A 23,863-nucleotide genomic window follows, 5' to 3' on the forward strand; every position below is an offset into this window, starting at 1 on the left:
TCTCCCAGTCTAGCTCTTCCTTCATCTCAGCCTCAAGGTCTGACCTATAGTGACACAGCATTGAGAGCCCTGGCCAAGCCAGCATCTCTTCAACCTTTGGAGGTGCTTCTGAAGTCTGGCCCTTTCATATCTAGAGAAAGATAAGCAATTGCATATTTAACCATCACCCGAACTAATCATATCCCACCATCACACCCAGGACACCAAGACACATTTTAAGACATGCGAGAAGCCTCTGAATATCATTTCTATCAGACTGGCTTCCACCATATTTGTGCTATCTATCAGAGACATGGAAATCAAAGATTTTGTCTGTGCTTAAACCAAGCCCTGTTCTGGTCTGACAAGATATCCTCCATTGCAACGTCTTCCTGGTTTGTTGATTTTATGGCTTGTTTATTCCTTCGTTGACTTTAACTATATGTGTTTCATTACAGCATATCCAGTCTTGATCTGAACTAGATGAAGAAAGGGCATGACTTCTTTGCTGGTTCATTCCAATGGTTAATCACCTTTACAGTTACTATCTAAGCTTATTTCTAAGTTGACTCTATCTGACCTTAGCTAACTATTAATGTCTTGTTATATTTGTTATCACTATATTAAAAAAAACCCCTACAGATGGATTTAATATTGTGGACAGTGAGATTTGGTCTTTTACTTCAATGAGGAAGACTGCCTTCAGGGCTTTTTTGAGCCTTAAAATTATTCTCCTCTACATATTTTCTAATATTAAAACACACATTAGACCCATGTGCACTTCAAATAGCCAGCCACAAGGTAATCTAAACCTTGACCCTCCCTACTAACAGCAAAGGAAAAAAATAAGAAAGCATAGTTGTGACTAGTATAATTTGTGTATTTATTACTGGAATATTTACTGTGACTTACTAAGAAGGTGTGGCACGTGAACATTGAATCAGTCATGCTAAGTGATAAGTAAAAAACAGAAGACACAAGAGCTATGCCTAAAGGATGGAGCATAGGACCAGGGTGGTCCTACAGAGCACCACTAATTCAGATTAAAGCAAATGAAAGTCAGCTCTGGCCTTGAATATTAGGCTTAGAAATTCTTGTTATATTAATTCAAGCACATATAGGTGAATGCCATGGGCTTCTGTCTTCTGTTCTGCACATAAAATTAGTGACTATCAAGAATGAGGATTTAGAAGAGCAAATTATGACTATCTGAGCAACTTCATCCATAATACAATGTCATTTATGCCAAAGTAGCAATAGAAGGGATAGGTTCAACTCCTGATCTCCTACTGAGGCATTAATAGGTTATTACAATGAAACCCTTCTGAAATACATTTCAATTAGCTCAAACTGATCTCCTCACCGCACCACTACCTGTCTGGGTACAGTGCAGTGCTAGCACCGCTCCACAAACTCTTCACTGAGCTACCTCACGTCCAGATACTAAATAAAGAACCCAATGGCCTCTACCTGAGAGCAAATGCTGTGTTTCCTTTGGTTTGATATATTTTATGCCCAGGAAACTGAGATTTTAAATATGTTTTGCCAGAAGACAGCTCTATATTGGAGACCTGAGCTCATCATATATTCCTCTTCTATTTTAAGTGGTGCTCAGTACGCCGTACTGGAATAAGGGTGAAGAATGTTCCCTGCTTCCACAGTGTATCCATCTCTGGTGGAGAATTACTGCTTATCAGCCTTTTATCAAGGAGAGCCTGAATAACTTGCCTTAGGTTGCTGAAGGAGACAGAAAAGCAAAAAAGTAAATAGAAGTCTTGCAAGAACGTAGGTAGAAACCTACTAATATTACAGAGCTTAACACCTTGCAAAATTTGCATGGCAGGACCTTCTCATAGTTGGATTAGAGCTGGAGAAAAAGTAATTGGAAACAGAGTTTGTAAAGGTGGGAGTTGTTGCTGTAGTTTTGTAATAAAATAAAGCACTGAAACACTGACCTGCTCATAGAATGGAAAGCCCAAAAAAAAATGTTGATTCAGATTTTGACAACACAGGGGCAATTTTATGATGGCAAAACATAGCAAAAATGCTATGGTGTGTTACAGAACTGTAGCTTGGGTGCTGCATGTCCCAGTGTCTTCTGAGCACCTCTCCTTATGCAATTTCTGTGGTGCACCAGAGTCACTGAATCAAAGAGGAATCTGTGGTATATCACAGAAGATCCACTTAAGCCAGCGAACACCACCGTTAAAAAAGATACGTATAAAAGGATACATATAAACTCATAAACACTCTAAAAGATAAGTTTTGAAATTATTGAGAGGGACAGAATAATACTAATTTACAAAGAATCAAAGAGTCAGAGAAAACATCCTATGGACCTTGTTCTACATTTATGTGTGAACTTGCAATAAAGTTGTGTAGCAAACAGCAATGATATGCTGTAAATGCAATCAGGTACAGAAAGTTCTACCCTTAGGTATTATTAGATAAAATTCATGGCTTTGGATCTGAATACATTTTGAATTACTTCTGTTCCACTGTAATAATTTCCAATGCTTAAGTGTAATATAAAAAATCATGCCAGGAATACATGATGCTGATTAAACTCATCAGACCTACAAAAATCTCAGATTTTTTTTAATTCATAGCTCCAGATGTAAATATATATCACTGTTATTGCATCTAGATGAGTTTTACTGTGTGTCATCAAAATAGCATCTAGATGAGTTTTACTGTATGCCATCAATACACAAGTGCAAACAAATGGAGAGGCCAAGGAAGGAAAGGGAATAAGGAACTATTCTGGACTTTGCCCACATTAAATTTTATTGTGACAAACAAACCACTCTGAGCTATTTTCAAAGTACCTACTATAACACCTTTGGTACCTGCTCTGATTTCCTAGTTCACATAAGATTTATAGGTTTTAATACCAGAAGAAGAATGAATCCAGCACAAATCCAAACCCTTCCTTATTCCAACTAGTTGTCCCTATGACTTTGAGTCAGCCTTTGCTAAAATAAAATGGATAATTGAATCCTTCTGTTATTTATGTATATTTATGGCCTTTAACATCTGTTTGTTAAAACAAGAGTAATTTGAAAAATCTTCTACCTGAATAATAGAAATGTTAATGCTGATGTTACCTCTTTGCAGCATTGCTGGGATTATTTTGCTGGTATCTGCCAGATTTGAGGAATTATGGGTCATACAAGAACTAATATTTTTGCCATGATGATCAATATGCTACCTGAAACAATCCTTACACAGCCTTTCATCAAGATATATTTGACATAGCCAGGTGAACTGATACTAACATTCACTCTGGAGCACAGGCAGATGTACTTCCTACTGGCTCTTTTGGAAAGGATCCCTGAGTATTTTTGGGATGTTATGTCAAATGATCTCTGTGACATTTGCTGTTCAGGAATAGCCACAGCAGAGCCACATATTGCCAATAAAAGTTTCCTGGGGACACTTACTGGAGCTTCACTGTCATCACTGAGCCATGACACAACAACCTGTGAGCCTGATATGTGCTGCCAGAGATGGAAAAAGAGCAATCTGCAGCTAAACATAGAGCACCAAAAGCATCCTGGTGATGATTTCTAAGTAGGCACAATAAGAATTACAAATATTCCCAGTTTCTCATGGTAGAATTAAAACACTGTGTTTAGCAGGTTTGACTATCAGGCTCAGAAAAGCTGTAACAGAGGAAAGAGATAGTAGGTGGTGTTTAAACAAGATCTCAAATACACTTAGAATCATAGAATCATAGAATAATTAGGGTTAGAAAGGACCTTAAGATCATCCAGTTCCAACCCCCCTGCCATGGGCAGGGACACCTCGCTCTAAACCATCTCACCCAAGGCTCTAAACCATCTCACCCAAGGCTCTGTCCCAACCTGGCCTTGAACACCACCAGGGATGGAGCATTCACAGCTTCCTTGGGAAACCCATTCCAGTGCCTCACTACCCTAACAGGAAAGAATTTCCTCCTTATATCCAATCTAAACTTCCCCTGTTTAAGTTCTAACCCATTACCCCTTGTCCTGTCACTACAGTCCCTAATGAAGAGACCCTCCCCAGCATCCCTATAGTCCCCCTTCAGATACTGGAAGGCTGCTATGAGGTCTCCATGCAGCCTTCTCCAGGTTGAACAGTCCCAACTTCCTCAGCCTATCTTCATACAGGAGGTGCTCCAGTCCCCTGACCATTCTTATGCTCCTCCTCTGGACTTGTTCGAAGAGTTCCATGCCCTTTTTGTGTTGAGGACACCAGAACTGCACACAATACTCCAAGTGAGGTCTCACAAGAGCAGAGTAGAGGGGCAGGATCACCTCCTTCAACCTGCTGGTCACGCTCCTTTTGATGCAGCCCAGGATACAGTTGGCTTTCTGGGCTGCAAGTGCACACTGAAGCTGATTCATGTTAAGTTTCTCATCAGCCAGCACCCCCAAGTCCTTCTCTGCAGGGCTGCTCTGAATCTCTTCTCTGCCCAACCTGTAGCTGTGTCTGGGATTGCTCTGACCCAGGTGTGGGACCTTGTACTTGGCATGGTTAAACTTCATGAGGTTGGCATCAGCCCACCTCACAAGCGTGTCAGGTCCCTCTGGAACTTAAACTGGCCTAACTCTGCTGCCTCTGAACTCAGCACTATAAACCTGACTGGCTTTTATGGCCATGGGATATAACCCACCCTGAACACTTCTGAAGTCTTATCAATTTGAATTAGGGATCCAATTTCTAAAGGCATTTAAAGAAATGAAGTCATGGATATTCAACAAAGCATTTGAATGTGTTTTATTTTAATCAGATGTTTTGGTCACAATTAAAATTGATACTGTTGCTACCAAGTTCAACAGGAAGCAAGTAGTCACAGATTTATATGAGGAAATGAAACTGTGGCATCTAAGGCTGTCATTCACCTTTAGCTTGCTTAAAAGACCAGAGAAGCAACGAGGGAGTGTTTCCCTGATTTAACTGTGTCCATAGTGGGGTTATTATTTTGAATTGCTATTAATTTGTCATTCAATTTTAGGAAGCCTGCCTCTCTTCTTATGCTCATTATAGATATATAAAGCCTCTATGGGCCTCAACCCAGTCATTCATGATTTGAAATGACCTAAGCAAGATAGGAACTGAGCCAGAATTACACTGAAACATCTGAGCCCCATGCATGGAGCTTATGAAACACGTTTATAAATGTTTAAAAAAACCCAGTAAAGCTATTTTCCTCCAGACTACCAGTAAACCTTGTAAATTTGGTAACCTCAGTGCCAATGCAGAAGGCCAGTGCAGTAGAAGAGAAGACTTAGGCCAGCGATCATACATTGCTTCACCAAAATAAGAGACATGAACCGTGGTGCCCACCCCTGCTTGATAGCTCTGAAGAGATGAAAAATGCAAGGTTTATAATAACCCCTGTGCTCACACCACATCCAGGGTGACAGCTGAGAAGTGCCAAGGACTGCACTCATTTACGCTATACGGTGGCTACGTCCCTCTCAAAGCATGAAAGGTTTCGCTATTGTTGGTCTTTGGGCATCAGACAGGTTGAACCAGATGTGTCAGTATCGTTATTCTTCCTTGTTGTCCTGGGTTCAGCAGTAGCAGTCTTTTTCTTCTCCTTCTTGGTAGCTGGTGCAGTGCTGTGTTTTGACTTTCGGCCTGGGAACAGAGCTGATAAAAACGATGTTTTGGACTGGCCAAGGACTTTGTGAGCCTCATGCTCTGCCAGGGAGGAGGGAAGTCGGGAGGAAGCAGAGACAGGACACCTGACCCAAACTGACCAAAGAGGTATTCCATACCACAGCACGTCATGCCCAGGATGTAACTGGGAGTTACCCGAAAGGACTAGGAGACTGCAGGGTTGGAGGAGATATCAGTTGGTGCTTGGTTGGGCTGGGGGGGCAAGTTATCGGTCACCTGGTGCTGAGGTGTTGTATTCTCTTCCCTTGTTATTTCCTTTATCATTACTATTATTGGTGGCAGCAGTAGTGGTTTGTGTTATATCTTAGTTACTAAACTGTTCTTATCTCAACCCATGGGAGTTACATTCTTTTCAATCCTCCTCTCCGTTCCTCCAGGAATAGGGGGAGGGAAAGAAGGGGGGGAGTGAGTGAAAAGCTGTCTGGGTGGGGTTAAACCACAACACTTGTGCTTTTCTCTCTTTAGTATTTCCTCCTTACCTAGAAAGTTTCACTGAATGTGGGAGTGATTTTGTATGGAAGCCAAGAGCAGAGTTCATAAAACCCAGTGAAATACCCAGATTTCTAAAGAAACAGAAATTCACTGTACCATCCAGATCTGATTCTGATTTCTGCTCTTCTCAGGGGCAGTCTATAAAGCAAATAAATTACATAAACTGTATTATTACAACTGGCATGGTGAGCTGACCCTTGGCTCAACACTAGGTGCCCACCAAAGCTACTCTATCACTGCCCTCCTCAGATGGACAGGGGAAAGAAAATGCTGTGAAAGGCTCGTGGGTTGAGCTAAGGGCAGGGAGAGATCCTTCACCAGTTCCCATAATGGGCAAAACAGACTTAGGAACTGTTTCATTTATTACCAGTCAAATCAGAGCAGGGTAATGAGAAATAAAACTAAATCTCAGAAACACCTTTTCCCTGCTCTCCCCTTCTTCCCAGGATCAGCCTCACTCCTGAATTCTCTACCTCCTCCCCTCAAGCAGCACAGGAGGACAGGGAATGGGGGTTGTGGTCAGTTCATCACATGTTGTCTCTGCTGCTCCTTCCTCCTCAGGGGAGAACTCTTCACACTCTGCGCCTGCTCGAGCGTGGGACCCCTCCCATAGCAGACAGTTCTCCATGAACTTCTCCAGCATGAGTCCTTCCCATGGGCTGTAGTTCTGAATTACCTGCTCCAGCGTGGGTCCCTTCCATGAGGTGCAGCCCTTCAGGAACAGGCTGCTCCAGTGCAGGTGCTTCACAGGGTCATGAGTCCTGCAGCAAACTTGCTCCATTGTGGGCTACTCTCTCCATGGGGCCACAGGTCCTGGTAGGAGCCTGCTCCATTGCAGGCTGCCCACAGGGTCACAGACTCCTTTGGGTATCCCCCTGCACCAATGTGGGGTCCTCCATGGGCTGCAGGTGGAGATGTGCTCCACCATGGACCTCCATGTGCTGCAGGGGCACAGCTTGCCTCACCATGGGCTGCAGGGGAATTTCTACTCTGGTGCCTGCAGCACCTCCTCCCCTCCTTCTGCCCTGACCCTGGTGTCTGCGGAGATGGTGCTCTCACATACCCTCACTCCTTTCTCTTGCTGCAACTGCTCCTTCTCCCTTTCTTAAATACTTTATCCCAGAAGCGCTGCCACTGTTCCGCCTTGGCCAGCAATGGGTCCATCTTGGAGCCAGCTGGCATTGGCTGTCAGATGTGGAGGAAGCTTCCAGCAGCTTCTCACAGAAGCCACCCCTGTAGCGCCCCTGCAGCACCCCTGCTACCAAAACCTCACCACGCAAACCCAATGCAATAGGTTAAAAGGTTCCTGTCAAGTTCTCTCTCTCAGATTGTAAAGTCATTATTTGTTTTCATAACCCTGAAATTCTGAAACTGAAATGAGATTTCTTATCAGAGAAACTCATACATCAAAACCACAAGAGCCTCAATAGCAGGGAATGAATGACTGTACCAACCAGGAGTTACGGGTTGTTACCAGGAGTAACATTTGTATTTGTATTTGTATCTTCCCTCAAGGCTACATAGCAGCAGTTCACCAAAATCCAAACCAAGGTTAGCCTGAAATCACATTTTGGCAGGCACAGCTTCCATGAAAAATCCAGAAAATGCATAAAAAGAAATCCCAGAATGCATAAAAATCCTGCACCTCACTGGAATAATCTCTGGGATAACTGTGTCCAAGGCTGAGGAGAAGGGCAGCTACACCCTCCTGAGAGCAGTGACTCCTGGGCTTTTGATGGAGCACCCTAAATCAGCAAGATGAGTGCTGTGTCCCGTACAGAGAGGCTCTCTGACTGACCCACTCATTCTGTGATCCTCCCATATGGATTTTAACAGTCTGAATTACCGCATGTAAAAAGAGCACCATTCCAGTTCAGCCGTTACATTCAAGTATACATGTGCGAGATTGCCAGGAAAAACTGAATATACCTTCCAAGAGGGTGTCATTTATACAGACGCACTTTGCTCCAGGTTAAAATCAACCTGAGTTACAACAAGCCAGGTTAAGCACTGAACCAGCACTACCTCCCAATGCTCACCTCCCCAACGCTGCTGCCGCCAGCGTCTCGCGCTACCGCACAGCAAGCCTTTTCCTCTGGCAGCCTCTTCCAGCTCCTTGTCAAACAAGTTTAGAGGGGGAATCAGAGCTGGAGAGTTTCGGTGTTCACATAAAGCCTGCTCACACAGACTGCAGATCTGATTAAGGGGGCACCATCTCCCTGGCAGACCTCACCTTTGCCCGTTCTCACCCTCAGTCTGCTTGTGTCCTGCCCCAGATTCGGGAGGGTTTACTCTCAATCAAGCACCTCTTGCAAGAACAAACACTTGTTCGCAAAACGATCTCACAGATCCAGGTTACGGCACTGTTAGAATACAAGTAAAATCAATGGGGATGATAACAAGGTGTGATAACCACTTAACCTGTCTGTGCCAGAGCAGCTCAGCTGTGTCCTAGTGGTGCCCAGCCTATCTGCACAGCTCAGGAGACAGCTAACTTGCATTGGGTTACAGTGCGGCTCTTCTGTTTACAATCACCTCTCTACTTGTCTTTTTAAGGTTAAACAGAAAAGTGAAATAGAGCAATTGTGTAACACCTTTCTTTTTTTAACTTGAGACAGAAACTGCTTTTATTAGAGACTCCATGGCAGGTGAAAAACAGCCCTTTCTGGTTTGTTTGTGCTTGTGGAAGATACAGTTTCCTCCAGGCCACATCTCGTGCCCTACATTTTCTCACTGATAGCTGCATTTTCTGGCTGCATGTTCTTTCAAAGGTGGAGGACAGAACTCTTTTCCTTGAGTAAAGTATTAGCTCGACAAAAATCAAGTGATGAAACATTCATTGGCCCCAACATCTCCTGGTATTTGAACTGGCCTCAAGTGTGGTTCAGTATATTTAGATCTATCACTTGCCCCAGTATCTTCTACTCATACAGAAATTGCCACCTTTCAGTTCTTTCCAGCATAAAACAAAGTGCCTTCTCCTTTGCAGACTCTCTCCTGTTCATCTCCTCTTAGTAATATCATAGAACCATAGAATGGTTTCAGTTGGAAGGGACCTTAAAGCCCATCCAGTTCCAACCCCCTGCCATGAGCAGGGACACCTTCCACTAGACTAGGCTGCTCAAAAACCCCGTTCAACCTGGCCTTGAACACTGCCAGGGATGGGGCAGCCACAGCTTCTCTGGGCACCCTGTGCCAGGGCCTCACCACCCTCACAGGGAAGAACTTCTGCCTAAGAGCTCATCTCAATCTCCCCTCTGTCAGGTTAAATCATTCCCCCTTGTCCTGTTCCTACAGGCCCTTGTCAAAAGCCCCCCTCCAGATTTCTTGTCAGCCCTTTAGGCACTGGAAGTTGCTCTAAGGTCTCCCTGGAACCTTCTCATCTCCAGGATGAACAAGCCCAGCTCTCCCAGCCTGTCCCCGTAGCAGAGCTGCTCCAGCCCTCTGAGCAATCCCCGTGGCCTCCTCTGGACTTTCTCTGACAGGTCCATGTCCCTGTTGTCTTGGGGGGCCAGAGCTGAGCACAGTACTGCAGGTGGGGTCTCACAAGAGCAGAGAAATTTCATGCTCCAGAAGAGATTTCTGATCCTGTTTCTCTTACATGCTCCTATTTGTCAGCAATTTCCTCATCTCTTGTTGAATGTTCTTCTCTTTTTTATTTTCCAGCTTCTGAGCTGTATAACTTACACACTCTGGTTACATTATACAACTTTTTAAACTTTTAATTAAATTAATGGCACCTTTCCAAAACATCAAGAATTGCAATTTTTCAGCCTAAGTGGAAAGTCTGCAGGAAGATACCAATTAATTCCTTTGCTCCAGCTCTGCAAATTCTGAGTTTTATGTGAGAGTCTTTACGCAATTCTGTGACATACATTATGCAGGAAGGCACATTACTAAAAATGTTCTTTCTGGAGTTATAAATCTTCAGGTGATGGCATGGCTCAATTGAATGCAGTGCAGATTTTTTTCTAGTACCTTATGGACCCAGAATTTCATGCTATGAATCCAAGCAATGACCTTCACTTTAACAGCTGATGCAGTCAAAGCACCATATATCACAAACACCCGTATCAGCCTCAATAAAATAGCGTGGGCACTAAAATGAATCAGTAGCTAAATGTTTTCATTGCAGAATATATTTGTGATAACAGAGTGCCAAACAATCCCACTAACCTATTTTTTAGCCAACAGACATCTCTATTAAACTCACTCTTGTAGAAACTGCCTGTAGGAGGCAAATTGTCTGGATACGTGGACCCATGCTGGTCCATTTTAACACACAAAGGATCTACTGGGCATTTATGAACCAGAAATTCTTGTAAAATCTGTTTGCTAAGGAAAAAGACCTTGATGCTGGCTCTGTCAGAAAGGCTGCACTGAACTGACTGGTTTTGGAAGATGCGTGAAAAGGCCATGTATACACATCATGGATGTGGCTGACATTTCAATTTACAGACCAAAATATCCATCAGGGAGTACAAAGCAACTATATACCCTCAACTTGACAGAAGGCTGGAATTTGCTTTCCCAATAGTTCAGTACTTTGTTTACTAAGGGTCTGATGTAACTCCTGTATATTGATAATAATCATATTGATTTACAGGGATGGTTTAGGCTCTGAGAGACCAGACACCTGCATGCTATATGTGCATAGTGGATTTCAGGCTCAATGTACATAGAGCCTTCAAACATGCTCTGAACATCAAAAAATCTGAGCTCTTCACTGGGACAGAGTTTGCATGAAGTTTGCTGTTAATAAGGTTGTATATGTAATATGTTTGAACATATGATTTTAATGGCAAGATTTTATTAGCCCAAGACTAACAGATGTACCCAATTTGAGACATTCTGAAATCTCACCATGTGACAGATGTACTGATTTTTCTATATTTTCATTATATCAGTTCCTGTTCTCAGTTACCCTTGTATAAAATCAGCATGAGCTTCAGGCTGAGCAAAATGAGAGTAAAATCTGGTTTCTTTTTCCTTTTTTTTTTAGGGAAAAAAAAAAACCCAAACAGATAAACAAAAAAAGTATTGCAGGAAATAATCAGAATACGGCCAGTTTATCTCAATCCTTTTTGGTTCACGTTCCGCTAGTGTTTCAGACCTGACAGCCTCTGCCGAGGTACCAAACCATGGTACCCCTCAGCTCTTCTTGCTTTCTTCCCAAAACTGGAGAAGGAAATCAGGGTTCTTAGTGGCTAAACTAAAAAGCCTGAAGTTAGGACACAGCACACTGCAGGCAGCAGGCTAAGAATAACAGGACAAACTTACTAGGGGAGAAATAACAATAAAACACAGGAACTCTGGCTCTCCCTTCACAACATTACCTAATTCTAATGTCACGAAGGAGAAAGCAGTACGAACGTGTGCGCAGGAGATAACAGGCTGTCAAAGCACCGCTTCCATTCAGCGCCAGAGAATTAAAGTTTGATTATTCAGTAGAAGCCGAGCTGATCTGAGAGTCACACCAGTGTCCAGTTCACAGTGCAACTTACCTTCACAAAGAGCTCAATTTCAGGGTCCTTTCCTTCCCCATTAGCAGCAACAGAGTCTGTCATTTTTCACCCCCAAGGGTACCGGCTGATCTCCCGCTACCAAGTGCCAAAAGGAGGCTTCAACTGCACAGCGGGTGGGTTTCCCTTCCAAACAGCTCTCACAAAGCTCTTAAAACATCATTTGTAAGGATAAGGCTCGAAACCAGCGCAGAAAACAAGTTTGCGGGTAATAAATAAATAATTAAGAGTGTAAGAAAAGGCAGGCAGCAGAGCAGCAGTCCCTGTTAGGGCTGTGTAGTCCTTCAGAGCAACAAGTGCTGCTGTGCTCTGGTACAGTATCTCATCTGTCAGAGCTGCAGTTCTCGCTGCCTGCCCAAAATAGCCCACAGCATAAAAAAAGAGGGTGGGGTTAACTCACAGGGGAGGAGACAAGCTCCTGGTACCTACGGCAGGATCAGGCTCTGAGCACATAATTCTGCTCTTCCCCGTTTTCAGTGTTTCTGTTGTTCCCTCCCTTATTCTACAGCTGGGATCACTGGTGATGGGAAGAGGGGAGTTCTGCCGCAGGCTGGTTTCACTGCTTTAAGCAACGGTGATGTTTTTTCCTTCTTTTCTAAAGAGTGCTTGTTCTGCTTCTGGCTGTTCAGAGTCCTCATACTGCTATTGCTAAGAAAGGTAAGGGGGAAAAAAAGCCTAATTTCCTTCCCCTGTGCATTAGCTGTTGCATTGGCCCAGGAGGGTGCTGAATAGCAGAGCTCTGCCTCTGCAAAACCCCCATGTGTGATACACAGAGGTACAGAACCCAAAAGTGTATACTCTTAGGTGAGAAAAGCACCCATGGTGCCACCACTTTTGAATGAGTTCAGGAGGAGAGGAATGGGGTTACACAGGAGAATGAAGAGCTTCATGGCATTGAGAAAATAAACTATTTGGGTCCCATAAGCATTTCTCAGTGCTCAGGGTGCTGGATGTAGAGGGGCACAGGAGTGATGATATGCTGGGGTGGAGTATGAAAGAAAACTGTCAAGGGCGTCAGCCTGCTGTTGACATACTGTTGTCATCTATACTCCCTTCCTTCACCCTGCATTCCTTGTGTGACTCAGAGGTCACCTCACAGCAACCCTAAGCCAGAGGTGGCACTGTAGAAAGGACTGACACAGCTTAAAGGGAGTGCTGGCATAGGAAGGAAGAGCAGGCCAAGGCAAAGGGGTTGGTGGGACCTCCTCATCATTGTCATCAGTGCTCTATCCACACTGCCCTCTGCTCCTCTTTGGGGACCACCGCAGCTCGCTCACAGGCTGTTGGCCACTCACACTGCCAGCCATGAGCAATTCTATCTTCCCCTTCTGACAGGGAGACCTTCTGGGTATGGTTTTGACATGATCAAATGGTTGCCTTTCCTGAAAATGCTCTTAGGTGTGTGCTTTTGTGATGATCTCTAACTGCCTCCCGTGACCCCCAGGCATTTGACACAGGTCCAGAGCAGTAGCAGCCAACATCTCCATGGCTCTACAGGATTTCCCCACAGCTGTCTCGTGCACTCCACGAAGCACTGAAATGGTTAACAAGTAAATCTTATTATGCTGTTGCAACTGTAATTACAACATAATCAACATTATAATTAGTGTAAAAGTGTGCTTATGGTTTTTAGATCTAATTAGCACTCATTCAAACAACTGGAAGGTTAACTGGAAGAGAATTAAGTGTTATTACTCCTTTGATTTCAAATTTTTACATGTAATTTTTGGAATAGGCACATTAATTACCAAACATTTATTGTATAATTATTCGTAGGCCTACCGGCAAACTTCCAGGGACATGGGCTAAGTGTACTTACATGTGGCAGAAAGAATCATTGCATTGTAATGATATATTAGAGTTATAAAAGTCTGCCAAAAACTAAAGTGTAGTCACCTTATCCCTAAAATGCATCGCTAAATAATGTATTATCAACTATCACAGAATGACAGAATGGTTTGGGTTGGAAGGGACCTTGAAGATCAACTATAGGATTATATGATTTTGGTTTTGCTGAAAAACTGTTCGGTTTCATTTGCACCCCATGTGATGACGTGATTTCCATTTAATGAGGGTTTCTGGAAACAACGGGAATTGAGTCATCTTGACTGAGGTTACCTGTAGCTCCAGCCTCATTGAAAACACTGTTTTGATACAGATAAGTGCTTTGAACAGTTTAAATCACAGGAGAGTATATACCAACTCCAGAAGACAGAATACTGCTAGCTATGAGAACAGTAAGTAGGTAACAGTGCTAATGCTAAACCAAAATGTTTAAATACAATCAGCATTCAAGATATCAGTGCTTATAAGATGTGATGCATGTGACCTATTTAGAAGCCTATTTTAGAATGAAAATATGTGCCCCAGAAGTGCCTATTTTTTTTCACTGGTGATAAAGGCAGTCCAGGGTAACAAGCTTGGATAAAGACATTATTGTGGTCAGACAAATCCTGCTGTAATTATTAAGTAAAAGAAATCTGTAGCTTTAGTGGCTGATTTGTATGCACGTGTTCTCTCCCACTTCAGAAGTTGTGCATACCTTGCGCTTCTGAAAGTTAAAGTCTAGAGGTAGCAATTTTGGTAGCGACTCGATGTGTCAAAACATTTAAATCCTTCCTTCCAATTACTGTCTGGGTTTAGTGGTACATTATAATCAGTTTGCAAGACAAAGGTTATTGTGCTGAGGCTCAGCAAAGCAGAAGGGAAATTGTGCAAGACAGAGAAAGGAGCTAAGATGCCCTGGAGCCATCTCCATCCTGACCCAGATATAACCTAGTGCAGGAACAGGCCAGAACCCATCTAATTCAAGCTGCTTCTGGGCAGCAGTGCCCCTGGAAGGTCCCTCCCCCATCCACTTTCACCTTTGAGGCACCACCTTGCACTCATCCCCTGCCCCAGGGCTTGATATGAGGTGCTCAGGGGCTACAGAAGCTGTAGTGTGGATACCACACATCTGTTATTACAGCTGTGCTTTAAATATACACATAGAAAATAACCCAGCTCACCTCAAAACCTTCTGATTTTCAGAAATCTCCCTACAGAACCCTAGAAGAGACCGAGAAAATGTGTCCTTGCTCATATAAATGCTGTGGTTTTTTTAAATAAATCCTCAAAGCTGGATTTAAGATAAACATTGTAAGAGGCAGTGAGTAGGAGGAAATATAAATATATATATGTGCACTACTTCAGGAGTCTATTCATGCATTTATTGCTTTGCTGTCATATAAAACTGACTTATCACTTACATCTGGGTGGAACCTTTTTGACTACAATGGTGGTTACTGGCTACACAGCTCTGTTTTGCATTGTGAAATCATCTCTTTCTTCAGCCAAATTAAGGGGAAGATACTGATAAATAATTAGTACACTCTCATTTTACTGCAAAGAATGGGTGGCTTGGTTTGGCCTATCATTTGCTCCAAAGTCAGAAGTAGCAGAGGCTTTGAGTTACATACAAGAATATTAGATACTGAATTATTACCTCTTTGTAAGCCAAGTCATTATAGTTTGAGGTTTTTGATATATAGAAGCGAATATGAGCATGTCATCCCATTAAGAAAAGGACAGCTTCAGAAAAGGAACCGCCACATCTCCACATAAGACCTCTATTGTAGGTGAACTCTGACACGCTATCAGCTTTCATGAGCCTGATCCAAGCTTCACTTCCAGCAAAGATTTGTGCTGAGGGGGTGAATCAGAGGCCAAGCATCCAGAATGTAATTCTATCATGGAGTTCTCCAGGAGACCGCTAAGTTACCACGAAGGATCATGGCACAGATCTCCCTTGGTGCTGCCACCCAGCTCATTCTGTGAGCAGGGTATTACAAGTTTTATACGACACAAGTAACATTTTTCACACTGTGAATAAACGTCCATGGTGGACGAAAATAACTGAAGTCTTTGTGCAGCTGCAGTAAATGGCATTTGAGGCTATGATTTTACCTGGGAATTATTTAACTGCTCAATTGCCTAGAAAAATACAACTAAGCAGCAACCAGGTACTAAGCGAGCATGTTTGAATGGGTTATAATAATATGTATTCCAGGAACAGACTGAATTACCAGTAATGTGCAACTGCAGCTATTGCATTGTTGGTAGCTTCAACATGCTACTTATTTCACAAGTTAACAAATGTAAGGAACTAATCCAATAAATTTAATTTCATTTTGAATTAAAGTGTATCACTATCAAGTTCTTGTTTAATCTTTAGGAAAATCAAAAGGGATTTATCTCAGGTATTTGGGCTCAGACTGCATGTTCCCTGCCCTAGATGAACAAGACGTGCAATGATGTACAAAGTTCTTCTCCTCAGCCTCATGCCAAGGCTGGGTAAGCAGGTATTTTCCCTCAATTCCAGAGATGTACAGTGCCTAAAAACATGCTGGTTTGATGGAAGAATTGTGATTCTGTTCTTTCTTATGCTGTCCCACTCTCAAAAGCATGCCACAAAAGACATCAAGTGCAAGTTCCTATTTAGATTTTTCTTTGCATGCTTCTTGTCATTAATTAAGTCTAAATTAATTAGGATTTGATCCATGAACAAGGAAACAAGGATTAAATCCCCCCAAGCAAAGGACCACCACACAGCACACTCTCCAATACCAATTATGGATTATTTGCAGCAAGTGCTCAAAATGGCATGTACAACACACGTGGGTCTCAGGCTCGGTTTCAATTCCCCCCAGTAGGTAAAGCACAAAGAACACACAATTGCTGCTGATTTTGCTTGATAGGTTTGTGTTTCGCTCTGTTGTTTAGCAAACGATTTGGCTGAAAGCAGAAATTACTTTCCATATTCTGAGGCACATTATTTCTAAAAGATGAAGCCTTTAGCAACTCAGTTTGAAGTTCCTTGTGACTCAGACTAGTTCCCATGGGTTCAAATATTGGCCTCAGTGATGTTTAGCTGTGCCAGATGAAGCCATAACGAACCTGTGCATGGATTGTGTGTGGATCTGCATAGTGGTACAGGATCCCCTGTGGTGTATGTATTATTCGGCTTAAGAAAGGACCTCTGGCATTTGGCTCCCTGATAAACCCACTCTTGTTCAGTGTGAAATAGCAGGTATCAACACCTTTACATCTCTTCTTGGCTGCAAAGTTCAAGCTCTGCTTATGCTATGGTCCACCTCCTCAATGGCAGTACCTTATGTCTGGGTTAACACAGGTGGCTGACCTGGAGCCTTACAGTGAACTGTAGAACTCTTCCATTCTCCTTAGAAAACTGCCCTCATTCATTTTTCATTTCACCTTTTGGTACTTATGTGATAAGGTTTCCATAAAGTTTGCCAGTGAACAAGCTCACTTTCCTTAGTGCACCACTTCGACCTCTTATTAAATGAACAGTGCGTTGTTTGGGGTTGTTTTCCTTCTTTCTTCCATATAAGAGCTCACCATCTTGAAGCACCTGACATTGACTTGGTGGTATCTCATTTCAGCTTTTGTTTGCTGATGGACACTTTTCACTGCAGAGTTAATGCAGACAACCGTTAATGCAGACAACCAGGATGAATCGGAGTAATGTGGTTAGTTTAGCACAGAAGTGAACCCCTCATCTGCGACTACACTCTCACGTTAGTAGATTTTTCATTGGTGACCACCATGCACAGGTTACTAGGACTAGCGACCATGTCCCACATCCTTAAAGTAAAGATAGTGGTGTCAATTGTTAAAGACGAGCTTAGATTAAGACTGAAAGGAAACCTTAGTGTGAAATTCACTCTGAACACAGTCTGAACAGTGATACGGTCTTGTTTGAGCCTGTCAGAGCTGGGACTACTGGGTGGTTTAACTAGACAGATGAAGATTTATTTTTTTTTCCTCTTAAGTAAACAATAAAAAAAAATCACTTTTTCCAAAAAATCACAATTTTCACAGAGCATGTAGCAGGTATCTCTTTTACAAGGAAGGTGTGGGCCCTCAGTTGCCTGGAAGCAACCTCATAGATCACCAAAATGCCCAGTCATCTTTGCAGCCTCACTGCTCTTGATGCAGAGGGTTGACCAATGTACAGGGGGGTTGTACAGGGGGGTTAGAGGAATTTGCTTGTGTTAGAGGATTTTACTTGTGTTAGAGGAATTTACTTGCCTAGACAAGGTATTGTCTGTTGTAAGTGCTTACTAAGCAGAACAAAGACACCAAGTCCTATTGATAAGCAAAAGCAGGCACCTGGTCGTATTGATAAGCAGACACCTGATTATAATGATAAGTAGCTATTGATAAGGAAAAGCAGGCGCTGGATACGGGAAGAAGCAGATGGTTTATGGCTGGGGCACCGACCAAACCCTAAGGCCATATGTGTAAAGACTAAAAGGTGACAAGTTCAAGAAGAGGAAGACTCATTTACTTCATCTTGAAGACCCCTACCCACAGGAGGAAGACTCATTTACTTCATCTTGAGACCCCTGCCCATGACCAGAGGGGGCACTGCGCAGGCGCAGAGGACTTTCTAGGTCATTATAATACGAAGCGGGGATAGAATATGAATATGTATAGGCGTATTGTGCAACCTTGTAACTTTAGAGGATAAATGTAGAGGGAAACAACACTGAGGCACGCATGACTTTTGGAGGACCAATCCCCCGTGCGTCTTCAGCTGAATAAAGCATACCTACTTTACAACTTTAACGAAGTTGTGGAGTCTATTCCGCTATCACTCTGACCTTGATGACAACTATGATACAGGTCTGTGGAAAATGGACTAGTTTTTCCTGGGAGACCTCCATCAGTTCAGAAAGTGCTTACTAGATACTATTAGCAACATCCAGTCATTCCTAGTCAAGCAGCAAGTGATGCCAGACTAACTAAGAAATATATATAAAGCTACCTCATGATGTTGAGAGAAAGACTAAATTCCCCTACAGAGGATGGCACCAATAAGAGCCTCTCAGGTTATCTCTTGGCTTCATGTTAAATCAGAAAACTGGCTTTCAGAAAGGAAAAGCAGTAAGTTCAGAAGGGTGAAGTTAGGTGTGCTGTAATGACTGACTCCTCTCAGCTTTGTATCCCAATTAGATGGAAGCCAGTGAGGGAGTTTCTACCACCTCTGCTCATGCTGGGTCTCCTGACCAGGAAAGAGATTACTTCAGTCTACAGAACTGCTAAACCATCATCTTCTTTTATCTAGTTTGACACAGGAGATCTCTCAGCTAAGACAGCACAAGGTAACTGAATGCTCTTATCAAAGGGGAAATGGCTAAGCAGTTATAAGTAACCTTTTCAGAAAAATAAAGTGTATCAAATCAAAACTGAAGGCAAGTTAGCTGGGTCATGTTAATCTTGCAGGATGTTATAAACCTTGCAGTGTATTATTATAAACCAAGAAAAAAAAAACAAATCCAAAACCAAAACTCTAACTAAAATGAAAGGGAATCTACACATATAAATTTCATAGTGCAAAGTTTCATAAAAACAAAGAGCCTCTGGAATAAATATATGAGGAAGCAGTTTAATATTGATAGGGCTGATACTGCCACCCATTTTAAAGACTTCCTAATGCTTTCCCAATTACACCCTGTTTTCAAGTCAATGTAACTTTCGCCAGTTTCAAAGGGGAGCTGTTCAATGTAGCTATGTCCCTTCTTTATTCATCCAAAGCACTTCAGACACCCAAAGGTTTATCTTGCAATGCAATCAGCCACTGAAGTCTCTGTTCCCCCCAAGACTACAGTTTAAAACAGAAGACAGGCAGAGTTTGGCTGGGAACAGAAAGGCAAGGAAGTGACCCATTTCCCCGGATCAACAGCAAGGCTAAGAACAGACTCCCAAACTCCTCAATGTCAGCTTAGTCAAACCATTGTCAAACAAAACCACATTTGTTTTTCCAAGTGTTCAGAATTCCTTCGTCATGGAGTATGCTCCTTGTACAGGTAATTATGTGAGCGTATTTACAACGTTCTTGCACACAAACCCACAGATATTCTGCAGGCACACTTCCAAAGACATTCCTCCAGCCCACCTGGCATGCTCTGCTCAGAAAATCTGCCCTTCAGCTTACGTCTTTTTTGTGTCTTTGAAGTAGAATTTGGTTACTTCCCCCATGAGTCACACAGTCCAGCGTGTGTCCTTACTTGAGGAGTTAATTGTTATGGGGAATGAAGCAGCAGAATGTTCCTCGGTCATATACTTGCAGGGGCTTGGAGAACACCGTCTCCTCCCTCGCTGGCAGTCAGGAGGCAATGCCAGGACAGCCCTGCTGCTCGCTGGGCTTTTATACCAGCACTATTTTTAGCTGTTATCAGCTGCAGGGTGCAAGGCCAATCAGCGCCGGATGCCTGCAAGAAACTCTGCTCCCGTTCAAACTTCACTCGCCCTGCAGCCTCACAGGGAGGAGCCAAATGACTGAATCTGTTGCTCCAAACTGCTGCTGTTTGCTATAGGGGTCATTAACACAGCAACGCGGCAGCGCACCGAAGTGCATGAATAGTTTAGGACCATCATGAAGTTACTGATTCAACAGATAAGCACCATGTTTGGTGAATATAAGTAGACCTCAAGCACCTCATAAAGTCCATTAAAGTATGCAGTCGTGTGGGATGATATATATATATGTCCATATAAAACAATCTGTGTGGTTTTTACAACACTGTTCTTTTTTATGTCACCTTGTAACTATGCACTATGTAACTAGAAACCACTTACTGTGGATTATTTACAAATCCATGTGCTCACCAATGAAAGGGAAGAAAGACTGGTGCCTCTTCAAAACAGGACACAACTAAATTTGTGCAACAAAGTGTTGACACTGGGCTTTTCCCAGCATATTTAGTTAGTGACTTTTCACAGAAACATGGCTTTGTAATAATTTAGCCTTAGAGAAATGGATGGTGGGGTTAAATGGTTTAGACATAGACCTCCAGAGTTTTAATCAAATACATCTTAAAATAAATCCAACAATGTTACGAATACATGTGAGCAGAAGTCAGAATCACAGAATGGCTGGGGTTGGAAGGGACCTGTGGAGATCACCTAGTACAACCCTCCTGCTAAAGCAGGTTCACCCAGAGCACGTTACACAGGAACACATCCAGGCAGGTTTTGAATGTCTCCAGAGAGGGAGACTCCACAACTTCCCTGGGCAGCCTGTTCTAGTGCTCTGCCACTCTCAAAGTAAAGAAGTTTTACCTCAAATTCAGACATAACTTTCCTTGTTTCATTTTGTGTCCAGTGCCCCTTATTCTGTCACTAGGAACCACTAAGTGGGTGACCCCATCCTCTTGACACCCACCCTTAAAATACTTGTATGTATTGATAAGATCCCCTCTCAGTCATCTCTTCTCAAGGCTAAACAGGACCAGCTCACTCAGCCTTTCCTCATAAGAGAGATTCTCTGCTCCCCGATCATCTTTGTAGCCCTTCACTGGACCCTCTCTAGTAAGTCCTTGTCTTTCTTGAACTGGGAAGCCTGGAACTGACACCGTACTCCAGATGTGGCCTCATCAGGGCAGAGAGAGAAAATAAACTCCCTTGACCTGTTGGCCACACCTTCCTAATGCAGCCCAGGATACCACTGGCCTTCTTGGCCACAAGGGCACATTGCTGCTGGCTCATGGACCAAAACTCCCTGGTCCTTCTCCACAGAGAAGTGACCCAGCACTTGCCTTCATTGAAATTCATCAGGTTCCTCTCCACCCAAGTCTCCAACCTGTCCAGGTCTTGCTGAATGGCAGCACAGCCTTCTGATGCAACAGCCACTCCTCCCAGTTTTGTATTATCAGCAAAATCAATGAGGGTACGCTCCATTCCTTCATCCAGGTCATTGATGAGTAAGTGGAACAAGACTAGACCACGGTACTGATCCCTAGGGGAACCGTGCTACTACAGGCATAAACTAGACTCTGCACTGCTGATCACAGCACGGAGCTCTGCCATTCAGCCAGTTCTCAATCTGCCTCACTGCCCACTCATCTAATCCATGCTTCCTGAGCTTACCTATGAGGATGTTACGGAAGACAGTGTCGAAAGCCTTGTTGAATCAAGGTAGATAACATCCACTGCTCTCCCCTCACCTACATAGTCAGTCATTCCATCATAGAAGGCTATCAGATTGGTCAAGCATGATTTTGCCTTGGTGAATCCATGCTGACTACTTCTGATAACTTTTTTTCCTCTACATGCTTAGGGATGACATCCAGCATGAACTGTTCCATCACCTTCCCAGGAATGGAGGTGAGGCTGCCAGGCCTGTGTAGCTTCCTGCATCCTCCTTCTTGACCTTTTTGAAGACTGCTGTGATATTGGCTTTCCTCCAGTCCTCAGGCACCTCTCCTGTTCTCCATGACCTCTCAAAGGTGATAGAGAATGGCTTAGTGACATCTGCCAGCTCCCTTGACACACGTTTGGCTAAATGATCTCTAACCCAATCCTCCTCAACCCAGTGAAAGTGATAGAGGGTTGAGACCATTACAAAAGCAGTAAAAACTGAACCAAAGAAGGCATTCAGTAACTACACGTCTGTAAGAGAGAAATTAAATACCTGTAAATTGAGATGCAAACTTCTGCTCCTTCCATTTGCTTCTCAACTAGTCCTCAAGCTACAGCAAAAGTGTTGAGCTTCCGATTCTGAGATTTCCCAAAGAACAGTAACACAGACAAGCGAACAAGCCCATCCAAATGTCAATTAAGGATCCAGAGAGAAGCCCTCTAAAGCTGTTGAACTTAAGACTGATGCCTGGTGTCTGTGTCTACTCTTGACACCAACAGGACAGTGGGAATCATGCCCTGCTGATGCTTTGCTGGCATATCAGGGAACCTTATAGTTGTGTCAGGAAAACTGTTCCTGAAAGGAAAATAGGTGTCAGGATAAGTGAAAAACTGAAAAGCACCAATAAATTAATGAAACTTTCTCTGTCTGACTCTAATGTGTTTATAACAGGACAGTTCACCACAAACAGAATGATGTGTTTACTTTAACAACCATAGATATCATAAACCAAGAGATTATTAGAGACTCTTTTATGCTGTTTGTTTAGCTATAAAAGTAGAAGCAATCTGAGACAGGATGCAACTGTGAAAAAAAAGGCACCTTTGTGGAAAGAAGGTACATGTGGAAGGGGATTAATATGACAATTGACAGAAATGGAGACAAAAAGGAATGGCTGGTTTAGCCTCAAAACCTCTGAGGAAGTCTAAGCCTGAACTGACTTTAAAAAGCGCTAAATGAAAGACTGAATGCTAATAGGCCACGTTGGCACAAGAACAAGGAGGTATTAGCTGCATATGAATAAATGTCATTTGGAAATTAAGATGTCGAACCATCAGAGCACTGATGTTCTGAAACACACTTCCAAAATGAATAATAATGGCCACTTAGTTTTTAGATCAACCTTGATCAGTTTATGAATTATGTATTACACGATGAGGCTGTCTGTTTCATGGAATCTATTTCATATCCCTAAAGGTCACCTCCAACCCCATGAAATGTTTTTCAGATTACCAGGAACCCCAAAAAAGTGATTTTGGTAACTGCAGAAAGACCTTTCTGTGCCTCATGTTTCTAAACCTATAAGCAGGAAAATGTTTTTCTCACAGACGATGTGTTCTTGATTTTTACTCCATTAACACTCACAGATTGCTTTGAGGTTACTACATGGAGGCTGCAACAGAAAATCAACTAACTTGTGAATCGAAACCCTGGTTTCAAACACTTCTTGCCTGTACTGATACCTGACCTGCGCACTAACCAGTTCACTTCTCATCTGCTCCTGATTGTATCATTGTAATTTCACAAAGGTCACTGATATCTTACGACATTATCAGAGATTGTAGAATCATAAAATAGTTAGGGTTGGAAAGGACCTTAAGATCATGCAGTTCCAACTCCCCTGCCATGGGCAGGGACACCTCACACTAAACCATATCACCCAAGGCTCTGTCCAACCTGGCCTTGAACACCGCCACGGATGGAGCATTCACAACTTCCATGGACAACCCATTCCAGTGCCTCACCACCCTCCAGAAAAGAATTTCTTCCTTATATCCAATCTAAACTTCCCCTGTTTAAGTTTTAACCCATTACCCCTTGTCATGTCACTACAGTCCCTAATGAAGAGTCCATCCCCAGCATCCCTATAGCCCCCCTTCAGATACTGGAAGGCTGCTATGAGGTCTCCATGCAGCCTCCTCTTCTCCAGGCTGAACAGCTCCACCTTTCTCAGCCTATCTTCATACAGGAGGTGCTCCAGTCCCCTGATCAT

The 23,863-nt window shown here is 43.0% G+C and overlaps 1 protein-coding gene across 5 annotated transcripts in view; it reads right to left on the reverse strand.

The window, feature by feature from the left end:
* CLIC5 (chloride intracellular channel 5) overlaps window positions 1–23,863 on the reverse strand; it is an 85,383-nt gene that overhangs the window by 44,327 nt on the left and 17,193 nt on the right. Inside the window, exon 1 of one of the 5 annotated variants that reach the window (XM_061372259.1) lies at window positions 11,649–12,026. The exons of the other annotated variants lie outside the window; for them this stretch is intronic. Coding sequence (XP_061228243.1) covers window positions 11,649–11,711 — 63 coding nt within the window. The 5' untranslated portion in view covers window positions 11,712–12,026. Of the gene's footprint in view, window positions 1–11,648; window positions 12,027–23,863 lie in introns of those variants that run through there. 5 annotated transcript variants of the gene reach the window in all.

The sequence above is a fragment of the Neopsephotus bourkii genome, unplaced genomic scaffold, assembly GCF_033783945.1.
Source record: "Neopsephotus bourkii isolate Nb327-2 ecotype Australia unplaced genomic scaffold, CSIRO-AGI_Nbou_v1 NB_1600, whole genome shotgun sequence".
Lineage (NCBI taxonomy): Eukaryota > Metazoa > Chordata > Aves > Psittaciformes > Psittacidae > Neopsephotus > Neopsephotus bourkii.